The 22,680-nt window shown below is 34.1% G+C and overlaps 1 protein-coding gene across 2 annotated transcripts in view; it reads right to left on the reverse strand.

Moving 5' to 3' along the window:
- The window catches only part of COL5A2 (collagen type V alpha 2 chain), a 361,901-nt gene that overhangs the window by 68,573 nt on the left and 270,648 nt on the right, over positions 1-22,680 (reverse strand). For both annotated transcript variants that reach the window (XM_061185762.1, XM_061185753.1), the window contains 2 exons: positions 7,530-7,754; positions 2,812-2,825 (listed from right to left, as the gene is read on the reverse strand). In XM_061185762.1, the coding sequence (XP_061041745.1) occupies positions 2,812-2,825; positions 7,530-7,713 (198 nt within the window). In that variant the 5' untranslated portion in view covers positions 7,714-7,754. The remainder of the gene's footprint in view (positions 1-2,811; positions 2,826-7,529; positions 7,755-22,680) is intronic.

Genomic DNA, 22,680 nt, shown 5'->3' on the forward strand with positions numbered 1-22,680 from the left:
TGAGGTGGATGGACCTAGAGTCTGTCATACAGAGTGAAGTCAGAAAGAGAAAAACAAGTACTGTATGCTAATACATATATATGGAATCTAAAAAAAAAAAAAAAAAATGGTTATGAAGAACCTAGGGGCAGGACAGAATAAAGATGCAGATGTAGAGAATGGACTTGAGGACACTGGGAGGGGGAAGGGTAAGCTGGGATGAAGTGAGAGAGTAGCATTGACATATATACACTACCAAATGTAAAACAGATAGCTAGTGGGAAGCAGCCACATAGCACAGGGAGATCCGCTCGGTGCTTTGTGACCACTTAGAGGGGTGGGATAGGGAGGGTGGGAGGGAGACGCAAGAGGGAGGAGATATGGGGATATATGTATATGTATAGCTGATTCACTTTGTTATAAAGCAGAAACTAACACACCATTGTAAAGCAATTATACTCCAATAAAGATGTTTTAAAAAAAAAAAATGAAGTATTGGAAATGGCTCTACAGAGGCAGGAGGATGCTTCAAGGTAGACTGAAGCACACCTACAAAAAGACTAGAGGAATAGGGGATCAACACATATGGGAGGCAAAGTAGAACAGGCTTATCTCTGTGCTAACTTCTAGACTAGGTCTTTCCATTTTTAACATGAAAGTAATACAAATTAACCTTTTAAGAGCTAAAAGAGCTTTCTTTGAAATACTAAGAGAATTTTAATTGTTCAGAGAGGGTATGCAAATCTGTGTCCAATAAATAAAGGACTTTATGAGAATGATACTGAAGAAACTGTTCCTTTTAGGAACAAGTCTAGAAAAACAAGTAAGAAGGGAGGAGAAATTATTTCAGGCAAAATTAGAAAAATGAACCTCCTATTGTTCCACAATACTTGATATGGGATTAAATGTTCTCTTATCAGGTTCTGATAACAAATTTATCTAATGATTCTATGATATTTCTTATTTTGGAAATAAGCCACATATGTAAATATTTGTTGCTTTTGTTAATATGGGCTTCGAATAAATCAATTTATGTGGAATGATAATTTTACTAAATTTGATTTCCATACCCCTGGGAAACATAAAATTCAAGTACTCAGATTCAGATGAGAATTACAGTTTATTTTACTTCTCATCTGTTATTCATCACTTAATGCTCTGTGGACATGCCTCACCACTTTTATGGCATGCCGTTACCATGGAAGCAGTCACAGCATTTTTCCCAGCATCATGTCATCTGTATTATTTGCCTCCTACAGGATTTTAACAAGGGCTCAGTAATTATTTGGGGGTTAACATGAATGAATGAATGAATGAATGAATGATAAATAAAAATCAATTTTATATAAACCAAGCACAAAATGTATTTATATAATATTACTCTGCTCTCATATTTCTGATGACGCTTGATAATAAATAACAGGGTCATGAAGATAGTAGCACATAACTAGACCATGCTAAATTAACATCTGCTATGAGTGTGTCCAGCTGTCCCATACCACCTTTGGGAAAAGGCAGTAAACTAAATGACATAGCCTGACAGCTGTCCCTCAGCAAATTGGGTGATTGCTAACCAAATCAAATTGATTACATCAGGGCAGTTCTCACCGTTAGTTCTTTTTTTATTTCACAGATTGTTTATCTATCTACCTACCTATTCACCTATCTATCTAGTTTGTTTGAGGCCTATACTCAAACCTTTATGTTTCATATTTTTATAGCTTTCAGATGTAAATTAAATGTGAGCTGGAATCTGTAGTCCTTCTCCTTTAACATATATTCAAATGTAAATAGCTTCACTGATATTTATGACAAATAAGACAACAACAAATTTATGGTGTTGCCCTCTGAACCAAAAAATGTAAAGGTGACAAGGACCTCCCCTTGATAGATAGCATCACTTTCATTTACCATGAAGGTATTGCATTGCATTATCTGATTATCACTTTACCAAAGTTCCACTGCATGCAGAGGCAAAGAATTTAAATTTGCTGTCTAAAATCTGCCATGAAAATTGGGATGCCTGCTCATTTCCATTCTTGATTCCTGTGCCCAGCCCATCTGGATAAGACCAGAGCAAATTCCATAGTTTTCAACTTAACCAGAAAACGGAGAGCACTTCCAAGGGAATGGAACTCTCTTCACTGACTGGGATTACCCATGTCCAGATGACAAGTGGCTAAACCAGCCAGCTGTACCAGGGTCATGGCTATACCCCAATATTGTCCTCTTGAGTGTAAGGCTTGTCTCTCGGATTAGATTTTAGGCTCCTTGAATGTGAAGAAGGGGAGAGAAAGGGAGGTGATGTGTGTTTGGAAAAACGTTCAAATAATTCTTTTAAATGAATCTTTACTTCCCAATCAATGCGCGAGAGACCATGATTCCACTGAAGTAGAACTAATACCCTCCCTTCTCTTCCTTCCTTCCTTCCTTCCCTCCTTATTTCCTTCTGTTAGACATTCATTAGACATTTAATATATTAATTAGACCTTAATAATTAATTAATTAGACATTAATTAGACATTTAACATACATAAGGTATATACTAAGTGCTGTGATAAATGCAAGTAATACAAAGGTTAATATGACACAGTCTCAATCCCTAAGGGATTCACAACCTTCTGGAAGAAACATCTATAAACAAAAATTAACAAAGGGAATAAAACAGAGGCATCTATAATCAAAGTAGTTAAACTGTGCTCATATATTTATATTAGTGTGGTACTTTATACTTTACAAAAGGCTTTCAAACACTTCAAGGCACAGTCCTATGTGGATAGCGTTAGAATTTTAAAAATTTACAAAAATGAAACTATGCAAAGTAAAACTTACCTTTCTTCCTCTACCTATAAAAAGAAAAGAATAAATGTTATTTTATGCAGATATAGTTATTGAGAATCTCCTAAATATTTATTTCAATAATTATTTTTAGAGAGTCAGAATTTAACTTAAACAGGTTTCCCTGTCACCAGTAGATATAATTCAAAAGTTGTTTTGGATCAGTATGTTCGTAGGAGGCAAAATAATACATCCCTTTGGAAAATTCTGACGTTATGTGATTATTCTTAACATCCTTTATATAGTATTTAAAATTCATTAAATTATAAAATTGACTATTAAAATTATAACTAATTATCTTCAATCAGTATGCTCTGTTTTTGTTTTTTATACTTTTTTGAGTAGGCTATTCATTCACATGGTTAAAAAAAACAAACGCAAAATATATTAATAAAGGTATACAATTATACAGTGAAAAATCGCCTTCTTGTCCCCTTTCTTCTAATTCCCACATTTCACTTCTCACAGGAGGTCACTATTATTAATTTTCCTATTATTAGTCTTCCTAACCAAGAACATAATAGAACATTACATTTATTAAAGTCATCATTTGAGTTAGTAGCGTTTTAAAGTTTTCTTCAGATAGGTCTTGCAAATTTTGTATGAAGTTTATCCTTAGCCACTTTATCCTATATATTGCTATTATAAATAAGATATTTTTATTCCTATTATTTATTCTATGAGGTAATTGTATACAGTATATCTATTAATTTGTTAATTTTATACTGCACTATCTTACTAAATTGTTTTGTAGTATTTTTTTACTCTATTCCCTCAGGTTTTGTAAGTACACAATTGTAACAAAACACTGTTACTATAAAGATGAATCATTGGACCAATTCTGAGTTGGCCCTAAGCATTAAAGGTAATGCTTCTATTGTGACCACCTAGAGGTGTGGGGTGGGGAGGGCGGGAGGGAGGGAGATGCAAGAGGGAAGAGATATGGGAACATATGTATATGTAAAACTGATTCACTTTGTTATAAAGCAGAAACTAACACACCATTGTAAAGCAATTATACTCCAATAAAGATGTTAAAAAAAAAAAAAAAGGTAATGCTTCTATTATTAAATATAATAAAGCTTCTAAGCTGAGATGTAAATATTTTATTATGTTAATGAAGTGTCATTTATTACTAAGTTACTAATATCTGTATCAAGAATATTTATTTGTCTTTGCCAAATGTCTTCAATTATGGAGAAAAGCATGTGATTATTTTTTAATAGCTCTGCTAAGATAATTATTTTTAATTAATTATTTTTATTAATAGCTTTCCTAATATTGAATTATTCTTTTACTTAAGGAATAATCTCTACTTTTTCATGGCTAATTATCCTTTTAATGTGCTAATAGATTTAATATTTTATTTATGTTTTTTAATAAATTTAAAAATATTAAGTAAATTTATATGATTATAGTTTTCTTTTTGTGCAATCTTTGCCACATTTGGCTATCAAGGATGTACTTCCTTCATAACAAGACATTAGAAGTATGCCTTCTCTTTGCATGTTCTAGAAGAGCTTAAACAGCATTAAAATAATCTGTTTTGTAATGGTTTAGCACAACTGTGAAATTATCTGCTACTTTTTGTAGGTCCATCTGCTTTACAAATTTTTCTATTTCTTCTAGGGAAATCTGTGTGCTCACTTTTTCTCCTTTTACCAGGGCTAGTTTTAGCAAATTATATTTTCCTAGAAAGGTATCCATTTCATATAGGTTTTCAAATTTATCAGCATAAATTTGTGCAAAGAAACCTTTTATTATTCTTTTATGTTCTCTGTTTTCATTTGGTCATTTTCCCATTACCATTTCTTATTTTATGGTTAATTTATTTTGTTGATTTCCTGTAGTACTATTTTTTGAATTTACATATTTCTACTGTACTTCAGTTTTCTCACTTTTCAACTCATTTTTTCTTTATGAATTTCTTCTGCTTATTTTCAGCTTATTTTGTTGTTCTTTTTCTAATTTTTTGAGATGGATACTAAATGCACATATTTTTATTCTTTCTTTTTCAATTTTTTAAGAATATAGCTGTAGATTTTTCATTATATTTTTAAAAAATGTTTCATAATGTTTTCAAGAACATTTGTATTGTTTGGTATGTTAGTCTTTCTGATGTTTCAGAAGATTCATATATTGGCTCTACTATTTAACATTATTCTTTTATATTACTCATATCTTTATTTAGACAGTTTCTATTAGCTCCATTAAAATGAGCAGTGATAAAAATTACAGTGCTTCCTATTTCTTCTCTGACCCCCACACTTTCTTCCAGCACGCAATTTAAGACAAGAAAATGCCCTAGTGTTTATCTCTGTAGTGTTAAATGTGCTACTATACTTCTTCTATATGATTTGTCAGCTTTGAATGATATTCTTTGACTTCTGCCTCTTAAAGGTGAGGAATTAGCAAACTCAACTCTACTTCGCCCCTTTTTGTCTTCTCCTCTCATTATGTATTATTAGCTGTATTATTTCTATATTGTCAGATTCAATAACATTTACATTCCCATCCGTCACCCTAAACTGCACTTTTGTTTTAGTCTCTTTCTAGAGTTATATATATCAATGCTCATGTCAGTTCTTTGACAATTTCCCCAATTAACTCTTGGTTGTCTTGGGTTTGTCCCATAGTAGTTTCCCTAAGATATTTATGGAAAGATTCCCAGAGTTCCTGTGTGTTTTACTGTTTTTTCCATAACTTTTATACTTGAAGGAGAGAATGGATTTATCTTTAAACTTTGGTTCCACATATTTTTTTCCTTGAGAAACATGTAGATATTGTTCCACTCTCTTTGGGTATTGAATATTATTACTATGGAGAAATCTGTGACTAATCTGAATAGTTTTTCATTTTAGAATTTATCCATTCTTTTTCACTGATTTTCCAAAAGACTCTTTTTCTTTAAAGTTTAATAACTTTACTAAGATATGTCTCTATGCTGACTATTCTGGGTCAATTTTTTTAGCCACTTGGTTTCCTTTTTCAATATCAAAATGAAAGTTTAATTTTACTCCAGAAAAGTTTTCTTGGATTATATCATTATTTGTTCTGCTCTATTGCATTTATTTTTTCTTTGGGATTCTTCTTTAGGGCTATCCTTTACATATGTTCTATATTATTTTCTTTCAAATCCTTTTCACTATTTTTATTTTTTATTTTTACTTTTCTCATTTCTATTTTCTACATCCCTTATTGTATTTTCTGCAGAATTTATCAATTCTCCTTGTGTACCTTGTGCAATTTATCAATTTCTGCAGAATTTATCAATTCTCCTTGTGCACCTTCCTATTTCATCTTCATTTCCCTATGATGATTTGGTTATCCTTCTACTTATTTACTCATTATTCCTTCTTTTTGTATTTCTAATTTATGACGTTCTTTCTTTCAATTACTTCATTAAGTTTTATTTAGTTTATGGTTAAATGGTTGGTCAGAATTTTTATCTGTTCTGTGACAGTGTATTTACTGGTGTGTTCTTTATCTCATAAATTTCGTTAAACTGTCCTACATTTTTCCTTATAGTATCTTTGTATCAATGCTGTTGTCATCTCTTTTTTTTTCATTATTCATCTTGGAATAAATTGGGCTTCCCTAAACCACCTATTTGTAGGAAGTTGTGTATTTTTCTCTGGTTTTTGATATTTGCCACCATTGTCCCAACATACTACTTGCTTATTCCCACAGGTTTAATTTTGCTTTACTCCTGGGGATTCTGTGCAGATTGTATCTACCTCAGGTAGCCCTTTGGTGTCTTGTTTTTAATTCTTCCCATTATATCTTCCGTATTACCTGGCTAAAAATTAAGTTTGGGTATTTATTCCAGGCAAACTGTCACTGTTGAAAGATACCCAAGAGGATAATTGGTAAATTACTATGTAATGTTTCCATGAAAATACTTTTGAATACTTCATCATATTTGTTGTTATTTGCAGTGAAATTTGGGGGAAGAAATAAAGCCTTGACACTGTCTAGACAAGGATGCATGCAAGTCTCCATTCGTGACTGCTAAAACAAATAACCTAAAAGTTTAATATTAATCTTACCTGGTTCACTAAAACACATAAATATGAACTTGTTTCTCTTATATGGAAGTTTTTCTAACATGTTACTCAAATACACAGGCTATGTTAAACACAGACACTTTTCTCCAAAAAAGAAGTTTTAAAAACCAATAATTTATATCATTGTTTTCTCAAGGAAATCCATTTCATTCTCTTGTCTTTCTTAGCCAACATTAAAAGCATTCTGCATTTCTGAGCCAATGTAATAGAGGGTGCTGTGGCAATAAATTACATTAGAAATTATTATTCCATTACCAAGGTCAAAGCTGGCACCAGGGAAGATAAATGTGTTTCTAGATCTCCTCTTAGATATTAATGGACTTCATAGAAAAGCAACAAATATCTTGGAGGCACCCAGCATGGATAGGGTAACAAATGACCATCTTAAGTAGTACAAGGAATTCTCAAATTAGACATAACCACTTAAAATGCAGCCAAAAAAATTCCCTGGTTTTTAAGAAGACAAGAAATAACTTTATTTTCATTACTGTTAGATAAAGTGGGTGAGAGAAATTATTAACCCCAAAGACCACTGAATAGTGGCTTAATTATTTTCTTGGGTTGCTGAATTCTGAGAGCAAAAAACACTATTACTATAAAGATGAATCATTGGACCAATTCTGAGTTGGCCCTAAGTATTCTTACCAAAATTGGTATTGCTACTTCCAGTTGTATGTGGACAGACAGGACAGCACTCCCCAGGAGGAGTTATGGGGTCGGCACATTCAAGCACATCCTGGCACTGTATCTTGTCACAAAGAATGGCGCCATTGTCACAGACACAGATTTGGCAAGGGGCAGGTTTCCAAATGTCCCTGTTTAAGTACATCTGACCATTCTGAGTGCAGGCTATTTCTTCACCATATCCTTCTAAAATAAGAAGAAAAAAAGGAGGTTAGTAATCTTCTGAAATTTTGGAATCTGGGAAATATTTAAGAAGGTGAGTCATCTTGTGGGTTCTAAAAACTCTGGGCTAAGCGGTAACCTCCTAAGGAGGCAAAACACAGATGAACTTACTTCATTAGTATTTAAAGAGAAAGCATGTAATTCACAATTGAATTATTATGATACTTATATTCTAGCATGATAGGGGGGAAAAAGTGATCCAAAGTTAAGTATACTAAGTCAGAGAGGCTTCCCAAGATCATTTTTGAAGATACAAATAACCAAACGTGGTAAGATCATGTCAGAAGGATAAAAATAAACCATTGAAAAGCAGGAAAAGAATAGTTCCAAAGAGAATACATAATTTCAGCGTTTGGTGAACCCTATGTGACTTTAAACTGACCAGAAATTTTCCATTAGTAAATCCCACAACAACAGAAGACAATATATATTCTCGTACCATGAAGAAAAACTTAAATTCATTTTAAACATTAAGGTAAAAAAGAATAATGGTGACCCATTTCATGGAGTAGATTTCCACTAAACATCCGAAACTAAAGTTGTTTCCTAAACTGTAGTGGAAATGCAAAGCTTATACAGGTAATGCATTCATTATCTTTGCATCAAAATTAATTAAGGGAGATGTTAAAAAAAAAAATTAATTAAGGAAAGTCACGACCAAAACAATATGGTAAGCTATAACCTAATATCTGCCAAATACTTTTCTTACATTTAGATAAAAATTTAATGCAGATTTGGAAAATATATACACACAGTTATACACATAGTAGTTCTCTTATACATTTACTATAAAATAAACACATATAGTACATCTTTAACTTTGTGATTCTTAAGAAACAAAACTGTAGTATTTTAAAACATAATGTGGATCATATAATCCTTGCTTAATTCCTTCAGGAGCTTTGCAACTACTTAAATTCACAGCTCCTTTTTCAAGCCCAAAGGCCCTCCCTCCCAGTCCTTGTACAACTTGACCCCTTTGCCTAGCACTACCTTTCCATCCCTCAACTCAGACTCTGATAGCTCACTATTATGGTTTGCTTAATTGTCACCTGCCCCCCACAATTCTTCTCTGACTACCCTATAAAAGTAGACTTCCTTTACCGAATTGAAATGCTTCACAGAACTCTTTAAAGAACCCATTCACCCATCCATCCAGTGATTCATTCATTTTGTATTATATGCAAGGTAATTAAATATTTACTAAAATGGAATGGCTAGGCAAAAATCACTGCCTTCATAAGATTTACTACAATTAGTATTTTTTTTTCCCTTGTTTATTTTCTTATTTCCACCACTAGACAGTAAATTTTATGAAGGTAAGAACTAGTGTGTCTTGTTCGTCATGGTATTTCTAAACCTTGATGTCATACCTTGCATAGAGCCGACATTCAACAAATACTTGTTCAATGGATGGATATGAATGAATGAATGAATCTAAATTATGGTTCACTAATTTAACTGCACCAGCAATAACTTTACACTTTACAAAAATAAAACTAAAAATTTAAAAACGCATTTACAATTAGTTTTTGAAATATATTTACTTATATTTATATATTTATCACAATAAATATAGTCAAATGCCAATACAGAACTACGGATGAAAATGATTTCAGTTTAAACATGTTAGTACAAATATCCATCTTCCTAACTTCAGAAAGTTTTTCTTGGATAACATTCTTCTCACTGCTCTATGGAATACTTTGCCTCACATATTTAGTCTTTCATCACATATTTGGCAAATGGAAAATTGTTTTCAGAGCATGACACCACATCCTGGCTTCTGTGTTATTCATAAGAAGAGCACGAAGTTTCTAATCTGTTTCATTTTCATCAAAAGATGTTTATCACATAATATATAGCTACTCAATAAAAGAATATTGGCTCTGTCTATCCAGTGTTACTATAGGCATTTTAAACTAAGGAGAAAATAAGTATCCTGCTTTAATATGCTTTTCTGCAGAACTATTTTGAAAAAAATAAGAAATTTGTACATCAAATAAGCAGTGTTACTTTTAGAAGAAAAATCACTTTGAAACAATGTAGTTCCATGGTGAATATTTTCACAAAACACAACCTATATAGAAATGGACTTACACCCATAGTCCATCGAACTACTCCATTAAGTAAAAGAATAACTTTGTTCATTAAATTTTTTGATTGAGAAAGAAATATCCAATCACAAGCACTAAATACCATTGACTGAAAATGAGATACACCACAAGTTCAGTTAGCTTGCTTCTCCCTTCCCACACCCTGGGAGGCAAAAGTGTTCACATGTACCTACTGAGGGTTAAGTGGGTATGTGCCTAGGACTGCATGTGCAAAATATTGGAAGTATATGTATTCTGTTCTCAAAAATATATACTATCATTGTGAAGTAGATCTCAATTTCACTGATGAAATAATTATATATGGGGAAGTAGTGAATGTGAAAAACAAAAAACGAGATGACATACAATGATGTTGTTGATTAAACATCATTAAAATATGTGAGAGACTCTTCAGGGGTGAGTTATCCTGTTCTCTGTGGCTCCTTCAAGGTTGGAATAAAAAGACACATTCTCTCAGTCTGTGTTAACTCACAGAAGGTCAGTTTCTTCCTGAAGGTTTAAGACAGCATGACCTCAATCCAAGGGGCACTATATTACTTGCTTTAAATGACAATGTTAAAAGTTAGTTTTATACTCTGAGTCATCACTGGTTCTTTTCCCCCTGAGAATTTATAATTAAATTTAATATGATGTGGAAAGTTAGTTGGAGTGCTTTTAAATGGCAAGGAGATGAAAAACCACATTCGCTGCTAAAACCTGCCCTCTCTTCCCCGGCACAGAATCCATGCACATCACAGAGGGCACAAAAACTCCATGAACTCTGATTCTTCGTGTCTGAATGAAAGACATGTACAAAGAAACACTGGGTAGAAAATACAGGGTGTCTTGCAGTTCTCAAGTTTGTACGTGGTAGTTGTGTACCTTATGATTAGGTTGTCCCTTCTGTTTTCTACATAGATATTTATTTAAATGAAAAAGTAAAATAGGAAGCAAAATTGCAGCCAATTTACAGTAAAGTAGCCATGACATAATTATTTTATGAATGACAATATTATTAAAAAATAACTAAGTAAGAATTCTCATATGACATTCTGAGAGGATCAATACCGCCCTCCTGATTCCTCTATAGCAATCATAAAATAATGCAAGCTGACATTAACCTTAATTGAAGGTCCAGAAGTTTAAAAATTATTTCTTATAAAATCTGAAAAAGAATTCCAAAACCAAAATACTTTGACACTTGTATTTTTTCTATGTATGTTTCTTTAATTTTCCTAAAATTGAGGAAGACCGATAGATATCTTATTGTATTGCCATTATTTTGTAATCTTCCATGGTGTTGTAACTTCCAAAAATTTTATCTTCCAAGCTACATGATTCTTTCACGCTTATCAAATGTTCCAACAAATTAAACCAATCCATTGCAAAGTCATTACCACAAACATCTTGGCACTGATCTCTCAGAGAGAAGAGATGTATTTTATCTGACCATGTTTTGTTTGAGAGTAACTCAATTGTCCTGTGTTTCTCATATATCCTCAGAGATTTGTCTTCTCACAAAGATTAGATGCTTTTAAATTTAATTGTAAGAATTCAGTTCTTAATCACTAGATGGCAGAACAAATCCACCATCTTATTATAATAGACAATTAGAAACTCAGACATCAGAACTGCTGCCGCTTGACAACTATGGCCCACACCCTAGGGCTACATTCCTTTATATAATTATACTTGTGCAAAAAAGTCCGTATAGAAATGGCCTTATTGAAACCTTTGACTGTCCAGGAGAGATGTGATTCTATTTTTAATATTAAATTATTGGGGTCTACCTAAAAATTTTGAAAAATATATGAAATAAACGCACCTAAGCCCATGCTGGACATTCTGTAGACATTAACTAAAGATCTTCCTTGTAGAAATAATGTGCTCGCATATCACAGAAATTTTAAATCTCTTATTCAAACAAGTGTTTGTTCAGACCATTTTCTCTCACTGGACTGTGAGCTCCTTGGGAGCCAGACGTGTTCATCTCAGTAACCTTCACGTCCAATGTCATAGAATCAGTCTTTGATAAACATATTTGCTGTGTGGATGAATGAGTGAGTGAATGAAGGCAGGAAGGACTAGTTCATTGACATGCTTATTAAACAGATAGCACACGAAGCTCTCTTTCCTCCTTCCCTAAACTTCCCAAAGAGGATGTGCACTGAGGACCCCTATTTTGAATGATAGGGAAATGGGCCACTTGATTGTTCTTGTTAAGTATGCCCCTGACATCTAGACTTCTGTGTGGCCATAAAGGAAGAAAACTGTGTCCGTCACAGCCGCTCACATTTTGAAAAAATCTTCAAAAAGCTATAGCAGCCCTTCAGCCTTCCTGGCCCAGTTGGTCTAGGTCCCTTTGCTGGTTATGAAGGTCTGGGTTAACATAATTTAAAGTTTCTCTAATTGTAAAAGTTTTTGAAGGGTTAGAATCATGGCACAGTCAGCTGGTGTCCTCATGAAGTGGGCAGAGAATGCTTTATGGGACAAGAGAAGCAGCAGCAGGGCAGCTCCACTGGTCCCTCTGGACCAGAGCACAGATGCTGCCTTTACCAATGCACAGCATAGCCCCAGCTGCTGGACTCAGCTCCAGAGAATGTTCCAAGGCAATCCCTCCCTTCCTTCTGCGCTCAGGCACTGTTTATCAACACAACGGAGAGACCAAGAAGAGTATTCAGCTCTTCCTTTAGACCCTTCTGACTCAGTGCCAACAATTCCACATTGATCATTTCTTTTTCCTTACCTGATCCCCAACATTTAAAAAATAAGATACATATGAAGCCACCAGGGACAGCTGAGGGGGATCTGTTACATACTTTGACAATATTTTTCCACCGCAGCCTCAAGGTCTGTGAGAGAGTTGGTGGGTGAGTATGGAGCAGGCCTGTGAAGTTTTGCATCTTTTGTTTCTTCAATCCACTTATAGGCTTTCACTTTCCAATGAGCCCTCTGAATTTAAATCCCTTTTTAGGATGGTTACTCAAACTATTACTTTTTTTGTGCCCTTCTCTATTTTTTTGGACCAGTTGAACAAAAGTAGCCATTTGATGATTATCTGAGCTGAGTTAAATTTCTGTTCCACTAGGACAATCATATTTAATATTCTAAAGCAATATAATAACAATTAATTTTGAAAACTTATCTGAGAAAGTAAAAAGAAGACAATGTATACATAGTATTTCAGTGAAACATACAAATAATGAGATTAGACAAACTGTACAAAGGTAGTTAGTTTCTTCAATACAGTCATGAAATGTTTCTCAATCTCACATCCAAAGGCTTTCCAGTTAACTGGTAAAACTGCTGTTTTTCCTTTACTTAAAATGGAAAAAATAAAAAGGAAAATCTTTTATATTAGGTATTACTTAAGTTTCTTTCCATGTATCATTGGGAAATCTAAATGATTGTGGCCAAAATGTGAAACTAAAATTACACACAGTGCACATGCAATGCTCATCTACAGTTTTGTCTGGAAAACCAACTTTCAGTCTGTTAATGCATTTGACATAGATTTTTTTTTTTTTTCCTCCAACCGAAGGCTCAAACTATTGACTAGTTGTAAAAACACCACACAGAGAACTGAGCCTGCCTTATATTGAAAACACTAGAAATTTTAGTAGTAATATCTATAGCAAACCCTAGTTCTATTCTCAAATATTAATCCTAAATGAATAATTAAGTACAATTTGTGCTATGCCAAATGTATGAAATGCCTGCCTAAATGCATGAAAGGTTTCGAACTGTTTTTTGTTTTTTTGTTTTTGAATGAAGTCTGTCTGCTTAATCTCTCTCCAGCAATGACATTGCTTGAAATAAAGAAGAGAACCAAAAATCTGCCTAGCTATTTCTCTCTTCAAATGGGTAGTATCATGACTTTTATGTAGTCTGGAGATAAATTAAGTAACAAATTCTGAGCAACATATAGTACCCACATTTCAAATTTCCTTCATCTCCTTCAAGTCTTAGCTCAAATGTCACCTTCTCCATGAAGCTTACTCTGACCGCCTTACAAAAAATTGAAAATTACCACACACACACCCATGTCACCCTCCATCTACCAATTCCTGCTTTTTTTTCTTTTAATGTGGTATTTAGCACTTTTGAACCTACTATATTATTGTATTTTTGTCTATTTTGTGTCTCCTCATGATAGATTTATAGCTTTATAAGGACAGATACAATTTATTCTGGCTTGTCCATTGATATATCCTGATATTCTAGAATAGTAGTCAGGATCATAGTAGATGCTCATTAAATATTTGTTGAATTAATTTGTTAATTGAATTGAATATTAGTTGTTTGTGTTAGCAGCTTTAGATGGTGGAGTTGTTTTATAATTATAGAGTTATTATACAACTAAAAAGAGTTATTGTCATATTATAAGAGAATATTTACAGAACTAAACTAGGGATATTTCATTATCCTATGTTTGGACAAGAAAAATACAAAAAATGGGATCCAAGATTTTGACCTGTATTTAAAGCCAAAAGCCAAGATTCTCACCTGTATTTAAAGTAAATAACTGTAAATACAGTTATTTACAATAACTGTAAAGTTATTAAGGGTAATAACTTCTCAGTGCTTCTGAGAAGTTATTACCCTTAATAAGTAAATGAATGGAGACCAAATTAAAACACCCTTATGTAGAGGAAAAGAAAATATCTATAAAGGAAAGGAACACACATTATTTTCTTAAAACATTTCTTTCTTAAAACATGTTTTAAGAAAGAAGATTTAGAGTTTTCAAAAGACTTTTCATTATTTGTTCAATCCCAAATAGCTATGGAACACTTTTTTTGGGATAACACATTGGGTTATCTGGTGTTGAGATCAGAGGAGAAGAATGTAGAACATTTGCTAAGCTGTAGAGGGTAAGATTTAGGTTGAACAAAAAGACATTAACTAGGTTGTTTACTTTAGCAAAGGATATGTGCCTCAGTTTCTCTACTCATTAATGTATAGGAAAAGATGAAATATGAGCCTTCACTTTTGGATGGGATGAAATATACTAGGATATGACAAATAAAGTTGCCTTAAATTGCTGCTGAAAGTTAATCCAAATAAATTAGTCAATCTGGAAAAAGGAATGGAGGCATTATTTAATCCATTTAACCAGTATTTATTTATCCAGAAAGTTTTAGTGAATACTTGTCTAGTACAAGAACACAGTTTAGGTCGTGCAATGAGACAGTTGGAGTCCAGCTTCCTTGCCAAAAACAATCAAAATATACAGAAGTTGCAAAAGGTAATGCAACTTTCTTATAGCAGAAAAAATAAGTTTGTACAAATGTATATTTCAAGAATTCATTTTGGAAAATTTGCATACACGTTGCAATTTTTATAAAATTAATTCTATTTTCTCATTAACCTACATGAGTCCCAGCCCCTTTTGAATTATTGGTTCTTATCCTGGAAATCTTCCTCTGTGTTTTGAGAGGTCTTTGCCTAATGCTATTTATTTTAATTAACTAAAGCTAATTCTCAGGAACATCAACCTGAGGGCTTTCTAGAATCCCAAACAAAAACAATCTTCAATCATTTGGGGGGAAAAAAAAAAGTTATGTTTATAAAAGCAGGCTGCAAATAAGCTAGGAGTGAAAGGAATGCAGAATTCCAAAAGGCATTAATTGAAGAGTAGATTGGTCACATACTGACTGTCCTTCAATGTCCTCTTTGGTAAGAAAATGGACTTCGAACCCTAGAATAGTCTGAATGCATAGCAGTGAGAGAGCGGAAAGCCACAATTCACACCATCCCAGCAGCCCCCACGGTGCAGCTGCTCTGCTGTGCGTTTTTCAGGCTTCCTTGGATGTTTTAGTCTTCCAATAGCTTCGGCATTAAGAATAGTTTCAAATTATAAAGTAAATGCGCTTACTCTTGAAACAAACATCAAAGTAACATAATGTATGCATTTTGATAATATAGTTTATTTATTTAACAAATATTTATTATCCATCTGTTACTTTGCCAAGCACTGTGAATACAGAGGTCAAGTTACGAATTCCTCCCCATCCTCAAGAAGCTCACAGACCAGTTAGGGAACCATTCCAGCAATAGACTAAAAGGACACAGTTCTTTAAGTATAAAACTAGAGGCAAACCCAAGTTGTTGTGGGAATATTTAAGAGGGGCACTTCACCGAGGCTAGAGGTCAGAGAAGTCAAAAGGGTTCTGTAATGTCTTTCTTTCCTTTCTTTAACAATTTTTTAGTTTTTTTTTTTAAGTGCTAAAACTAATATCCAAAATGATTTCTTCCAAAAATTCACTTCCAGGCTGTATAATATTATCACTCCTGGCTCATTGCTGGTAACAAGCAACGAACTCCTTCTTTCTACCAACCGGCTGGGATGGATCTGAAGGACCACAGGCACTTCCTCTCACTCATTACTTCCTGTTTTCATCTCTTTGGCATCTATTCTCTTGTCTGAGGGTAAAACAACAGCACTCTTGTTTCTAAACCTCCTGATGCCTACATAGGTGGATGTCTTAGAGGGGAGCAGGGATGTGGCTCTTCGGTGCGTGGAGCTGCCTGACAGCGCAGAAACCCGGGACAGCGGCACATAGCAACACGGGAGGCATCAGTTGCCACAAATGACTAAGTCTGGCAACACTCTGATAACTATAAATGCATTTTTCCAGGTCCAATTCTACAGCCATTTGGAAATTCAGCAAAGCCAAATTAAAATACCATTCCTCCAATTTAGATACAGAATTCTGGATTATGCTGCCTTGAAATTTTAGGAAGTCAAAAATTGTTGTATTGTGTAACATTTAGCTTGAAAGACAATGAGTTTCAACCATGGATGCCACTTTATAATTTAGAAAACAGTGAGAAATAAGGTATCAAATATCTGTGCTAGAAGTTCACTTATTTTATACTCAGCAAATCTATTCATATCCACTTTCATAGATTACATAAGCATTTATCAAGAGTCTGTGACCATATCCCACGCCAGAGAGATACAAAAGTAAAAGACATATAAGCTACTCCAGAAGAGCTTTTAGTTGAAAAAATAAGAAGGAAGTTTATAAAATCATGCTTTTAACAAATATTTACTAAGGACTATCTAAATATAAATTATCTTCTATCCAGTTATTTCTCCAATGACCACAATTAGTCAAGGAAGCACATTGTTTATGTAAGACACTAGGTTCAAGGAATTATGGATAAGAAATCTAAACAGCTGAGATGACGATGAGCTGAAATTATCTGAGGAGGGGTGAACAGAAGTGGGGTCTAAAGTAGGTCTTGAAAAATGCAAGGTATTTGAGATGGTGGAGGTAAGGAAGACTCTGCCTGGGATGGGAGCAGGAACCACCTAAAAGAGGCATGGAGAGGAGGGCAAACATGTCATAACAGGAGGGAACGGTTCTATATACAGAAAAAAGAGGTGATGTGAATTCTTGCTATGAGTGACACTTCTTCTTCTAGGGAGGTTTTCATGACTTAACCCTTTCCCACATGTAATTTGGTCACTCTCTTCTTTGTGCTCTGATCTCATCTTGTCCATACACCTGGCAAAAGACCTGCAACAGTCTACCTATTGTTTTTTTACATGTAAACTCTATCAGGCTGTACATTTCTTGAGGGTGAACACATTTCATTTCTCTGTATTGTGAATGTAGAACAGTGCCTGACACATAGAACATGTCCAGTAAATGCTTATTGAATAAATGAATAAGTGAATAAATAGGAGAATGTATAAGTAGCTTTCAGGAATATTAATCTAACAACAGAATTTAAGGTGAATTGGAAGCAAATGAGACTAAAGGCCACTAGTTTAAAATGTTATACTTCAGTTAGGAGAAATAGTTGTTCTGGGAATGAAGAGGGGTACATCCATAAGACACCAGATAGAAAATATGTAGAGTTTGATTAACTATGAATGGGATAAGGCATTGGAAAAATTAAAAAATAACTTTCGAGGTTCAGGATAGAATGGAGGAAGTAACATTTATTGGATACAGTTGTGGGTGGAATTGTGTCCCCCCCAAAAGATATGTTGACCTTTTTTGGAAATAAGTCCTTAGAAGATGTAATTACCTAAGATGAGGTTGGACTAGAATAGGGTTGGTCCTTAATCCAATATGACTGGTATCCTTATAAGGAGAGGAGAAGAGAACACACAGAGAAGCACAGACACATGTGATAGAGGCAGAAATTAAAGTGCTGCAGCTGCAAACCAGGGAAAATCAAGGACTGCAGGCAACCACCAGAACCTAGGAAGAGGCAAGGAAAGATTATCCCTCTACAGGTTTCTGAGAGATCATGGCCCTGCCAACACCTTGATTTTGGACTTGTAGCCTCCAGAACTGTGAGACAATACATTTCTGTTTTTTTAAGCCACCCAGCGTGTTATACAGCAGCCCTAGAAAACTAACACAGATATCTGCAGGATAGGAGGATGGTCTGGACATTGAATGAAATGTAAGTTTTGGGAAGATAAATAAGTTTGATTGGAAAAAATTGTAAACCCTATTTAAGGCATATTGGGATGAACACTAAGGAAGAACAACCCAGTATAAATATTAACAGCTACTATATATTGCGTTGTAAGAGCTATGCTAAATTCCTATGTACATTTTATATTTAATCCTTAAACCACCCTGGTAGAGGCTTGGAGTCAATCAGGATCACAAAGTTAGTAAGTAGCAGAGCCAATATCTGAACAAACACACACTCCTAATAACTATGTTCTAAGTTAGACAATTGGACTGCTACTTTAGAGAGTATTTAAAAGAAAGACAAGTTTGAATACATAAGATTTACAATTCACACTCTAATTGTAGATTTTGAATGCGTGAGAGTTAATAACCTGACAATCCATATGAAGGATGAAGAGCAAGAGGGGTCTGGATTAACTTTAAAGAAAAATTTAAAAGAGTAAAGCATTCTTAGAGATATGAAAAGGGAGAGAGAGTGTTGGTTCTTTTTTTTAATGAATTTGTTTTCAAAGGGAAGCAAGTGAAACATACTAAGAATATGAACTCTATTCTTTCTTTCTATTCAGCTCCCAACTCTAAATGGTCAATATTTCATTTCCTGATGCTATGCCTGTGTAGCCACCAAATGTTACCATCCTAATATCCTGTGAAATTTCCCCTAGCTTTCCCGAGGCTTCACAGGATATTGATGGGGAAAACTAGCTCCATGACACAAATAAGCTTTCAGGCATTTTGATGAGTATGGATAGTAAAGGACTGCATACCAACTGTTATTCAGTTCTTTTTTAGATTGGTTTATAGGGCACAGGAAATGAAATTTTCCCCCAGAAAACTCAGCTTACATTGTATAAATGTGATTCTCCTCATAGCAAAAAATATACTTTATTCTATCTACTTTATTTAAACTAAAGAGGTGATGCTGAAAAAGCCATTGGGGAAAAGTCAATGAAATTCAACATTAAAAAATATAATTTAAAAGGAAACCATCAAACACCTGCTTCTTAAATTACATCATATTCAGTTCTTCATTTCCTTTCATTTTTCTGAAGTCTGAACTAGTCTTTACAAAAGTTGTTAACTGTTTTCCTTTTTTTAACATTTAATCTTCTGTTAAGAGCTCTGAAAATAGAAACTTCCTCCAAGAACCAATCTACAACTTCAATTTTTTCCTGTTAAATAACTATCAGTTCCTCACAATCTATGTGACTGGCAATAATGATTAGAAATTAAAGTAAATAATGGAATAGATGTGATTGTACATTTTGTTTTATGTTAATAAAAGAGGGAATATGATCTAATAAAAATGTAAACCTGACCCGTTTGCATCCTAATTTAATGGAAACTAATTGGATGAATTGATATTCTTATGATGTTAATGGAACAGCAGTGATTAAGATTTATTTAATGGAACTTTTTGGCTAAATATCAAATACAAAGGCTGATGGGATTTATCATGAGCTCAGCCAGACTTTTCATGACTGGATCATATTATCAAATAAGATAATGAGATGACAAGGTGGGCTAGATACAAAAACAAACAAATAAACAAACAAAAAACCCTTATAGTATGTCTCCACCAATAGAAATCTCTCCGGAGTAGCAGAGGTTCAACTATAGGGGAATAAGGTCATTCTCAGCATCTTAATTGCCAAACAGAATACATTTAGAGGCATTATTTCATGCTTATCTACATTTACCAATGACTTCTCTTAGAGTTAGGAATTCTAAGGAATAGACAAAATCATTCTCCATATCCACACAAAACTGTAAGTCCTGTATAGCAGAATTTAATATTCAATATTATTCTATCTCATCTCATAAAATAAGAGGCTTTTCATCTCTTATAGGCTCCCAGGTTTTGGAGTCCTTAAACTGTCCATGGAGTAAATGAAGAGTTTACCCAGAACAGGAATATGAAATATGCAGTGATAACCCTCTCTCAGCCATGACTTTGTGCTACTTTATGCCAGCCCATGTATGATAGATTACAAAATCCACCATTTAGAGTGTTCTAAAGATGTCATAATTTTAAAAAATAATTCTTATATGGGAACTAGATTATACTTTAAATTATTGGGGATTAATTTAGCTCAACAATCATTCAGTTTGTCAATCTTAAGAGTGAAATAATTTAAAAATTAGTAAAGGAAAAAAGCCAATGTGACAATAAGGTAGCAAAATGTATATTATCTAATAGTCAGTATATGTGGATTGTTTACATGGCGGTATCTTGTGTGATGGAAAGAGACTATGGCAAATTTCCCTCAGTTATGATTATTAACACCAAATTAATAATTTATATTTCAAAAATGTTGTTCATACTTAGGAACTATTTTATAATCAAAGGAGTATTTCTCTTCCTTGTAAAATTTTATTTCTTTCCATGTTGCTAAACCAGGATGGATTTCAAGAAAAGTGATATATCACATTGTGCAGAATATCCTAAGAGGAAAGAGGAAATCAGCTCTTCAGCAGTTATACTAAAATGTCAAAAAGTCCTAAAACTCAGGAAGAATAAGTTATATTTCTTAGTGAAGCATGTAAATAAAATAATGTAAATCAAATCTAATTTCCCCTATAGAGGTAGCATTGTAATTAAAATGCATTCCAAACCAAGGGCCTAACAACGGCAATGACAAACATGACCATGCTTAGTAAAATGAAACATATACAACCCAGTGTGCTATGTACGGGCCTTGAAAGGTCTTGGCAGAGTAAAGGTACGAACTGGAGTCTCCAAAGAAGTATCCACAGAAACACTCCAAGGAATGCTAAGGCCATGAGGAGAGGCAATATGGTCTTTATCCAGCCAACAAATATTGAGCACCTACTATGTGCCCTTTCTCTACCACGTACGAGAGCTGAACAAAACAAAAAATGCCATCCTAAGTCCAAATAGCTATAGCCCAATGAGGAAGACAGTCAGATAATCAAGCAATTAAAGTATGTAATGATAAGTATCTTGATAGAAATAAATACAGGATGCTAAGGGAGCACACACAAGCATTGTTTCAGGCATTTTGTAGGCGGGGTGGGTTAGTCTTTCTGGTGGAAGCTGCGCGTCAGGTGCGAACTGAGAAGTAGAATTTATCCAGTAGCTATATGTAACTCACTATGGTTGGAAGGAAGAGAGGGAACGAGAAGAGAAAGAAGAGGAAATAGAAATTGAATGGCGGCTTAAAGGGACAGGGATGGACGAAATGGCACCTCTTTCTTGGCTCCACCTTCGGGGTAAGTAGTACTCTGCCAACTCAGTTCAAGACAACAAGGAATGAGGAATGAGAGGGCAAACTTGCAGCTCTAACTGATGAAACTTTCAGATGTATTTTGACTCTTAATCTAGTCATTGGGAACCTCTAAAAGGCAAAGTGGTACATGAGGAATGAAAATTGAGGAGTTGAGGAAAGCTAAGCTTTTTGTTTTATTTTGCTTTTTTGACCTTGGCACTAAATATTACTTACGTATTAATAACTTTTGGCAAATTACAACTTTTTTGATCCTCAAATTTTTTCCTCTAAAAAATAGGGTAATATACTACCCCTCACACCAGGATGTTTTGAGAACTAAATAGATGTGAAAGTGCTTTAAAAAATCAATATGTTATTCAAACACAACCATTATTATTATTTAGCACAGAGGTTCCCAGACTCCATTTACATGTATATCAAAAGCAAATTCATGCTCACCCCTCTCCCCCTCATGAGTACCTGTCAGAATCTGGCATAGTTAGGGAGGAGAGAGAAATCCTGCATTACATTATATTGGCAGAAATCCATTCATACAGGGCTATGATCACAGGGGAGGAATCCTGTTTCTCCCACAAAGACCCCGAGGTCAAGTATTTAACAACCAGTCTTCTGGTCTGTCCACATAAACAACATCACAAAACAGAAGCACACTCAGATTTCAAGAAGAGCAGTGATAAGACATAGGGAGGAGGGGGAAGGTGATTTCTGTAGGGCAAGAGGAATTTTTCTAGTTAGCATATGATACCAGACAAAGCTGTTGTAGCAGTTAGTTGGGCCTGTTAATGCCACAGTACCTGAGCTACCTGCCCACAGCAGTACACCTGTGTTTAATGTAATCACAGCTAATTATGTGGCACTTTGACAAGAGGCTTTTTAAGTCATCGCAGAATATTTTGTGATTTCAGCCAATATGACCCATATCTTGCCAGTTATGTTTTTAAAAGTAAGTGGTATTGAGCCTTCAGGGTTGGGAGGCAAACCTCAGTATCATCTTTCAGAGCCATTTAAAGCTTCAGGTTACTTTTATGTCCATAGTTTATAATATTTCAGTTCTTCCTTCAGTCAAAGATTTCACCCAAAATCAGTCCCATAAAAATTA

This window comes from Eubalaena glacialis, chromosome 1, assembly GCF_028564815.1.
Source record: "Eubalaena glacialis isolate mEubGla1 chromosome 1, mEubGla1.1.hap2.+ XY, whole genome shotgun sequence".
Taxonomy (NCBI): Eukaryota; Metazoa; Chordata; class Mammalia; order Artiodactyla; family Balaenidae; genus Eubalaena; species Eubalaena glacialis.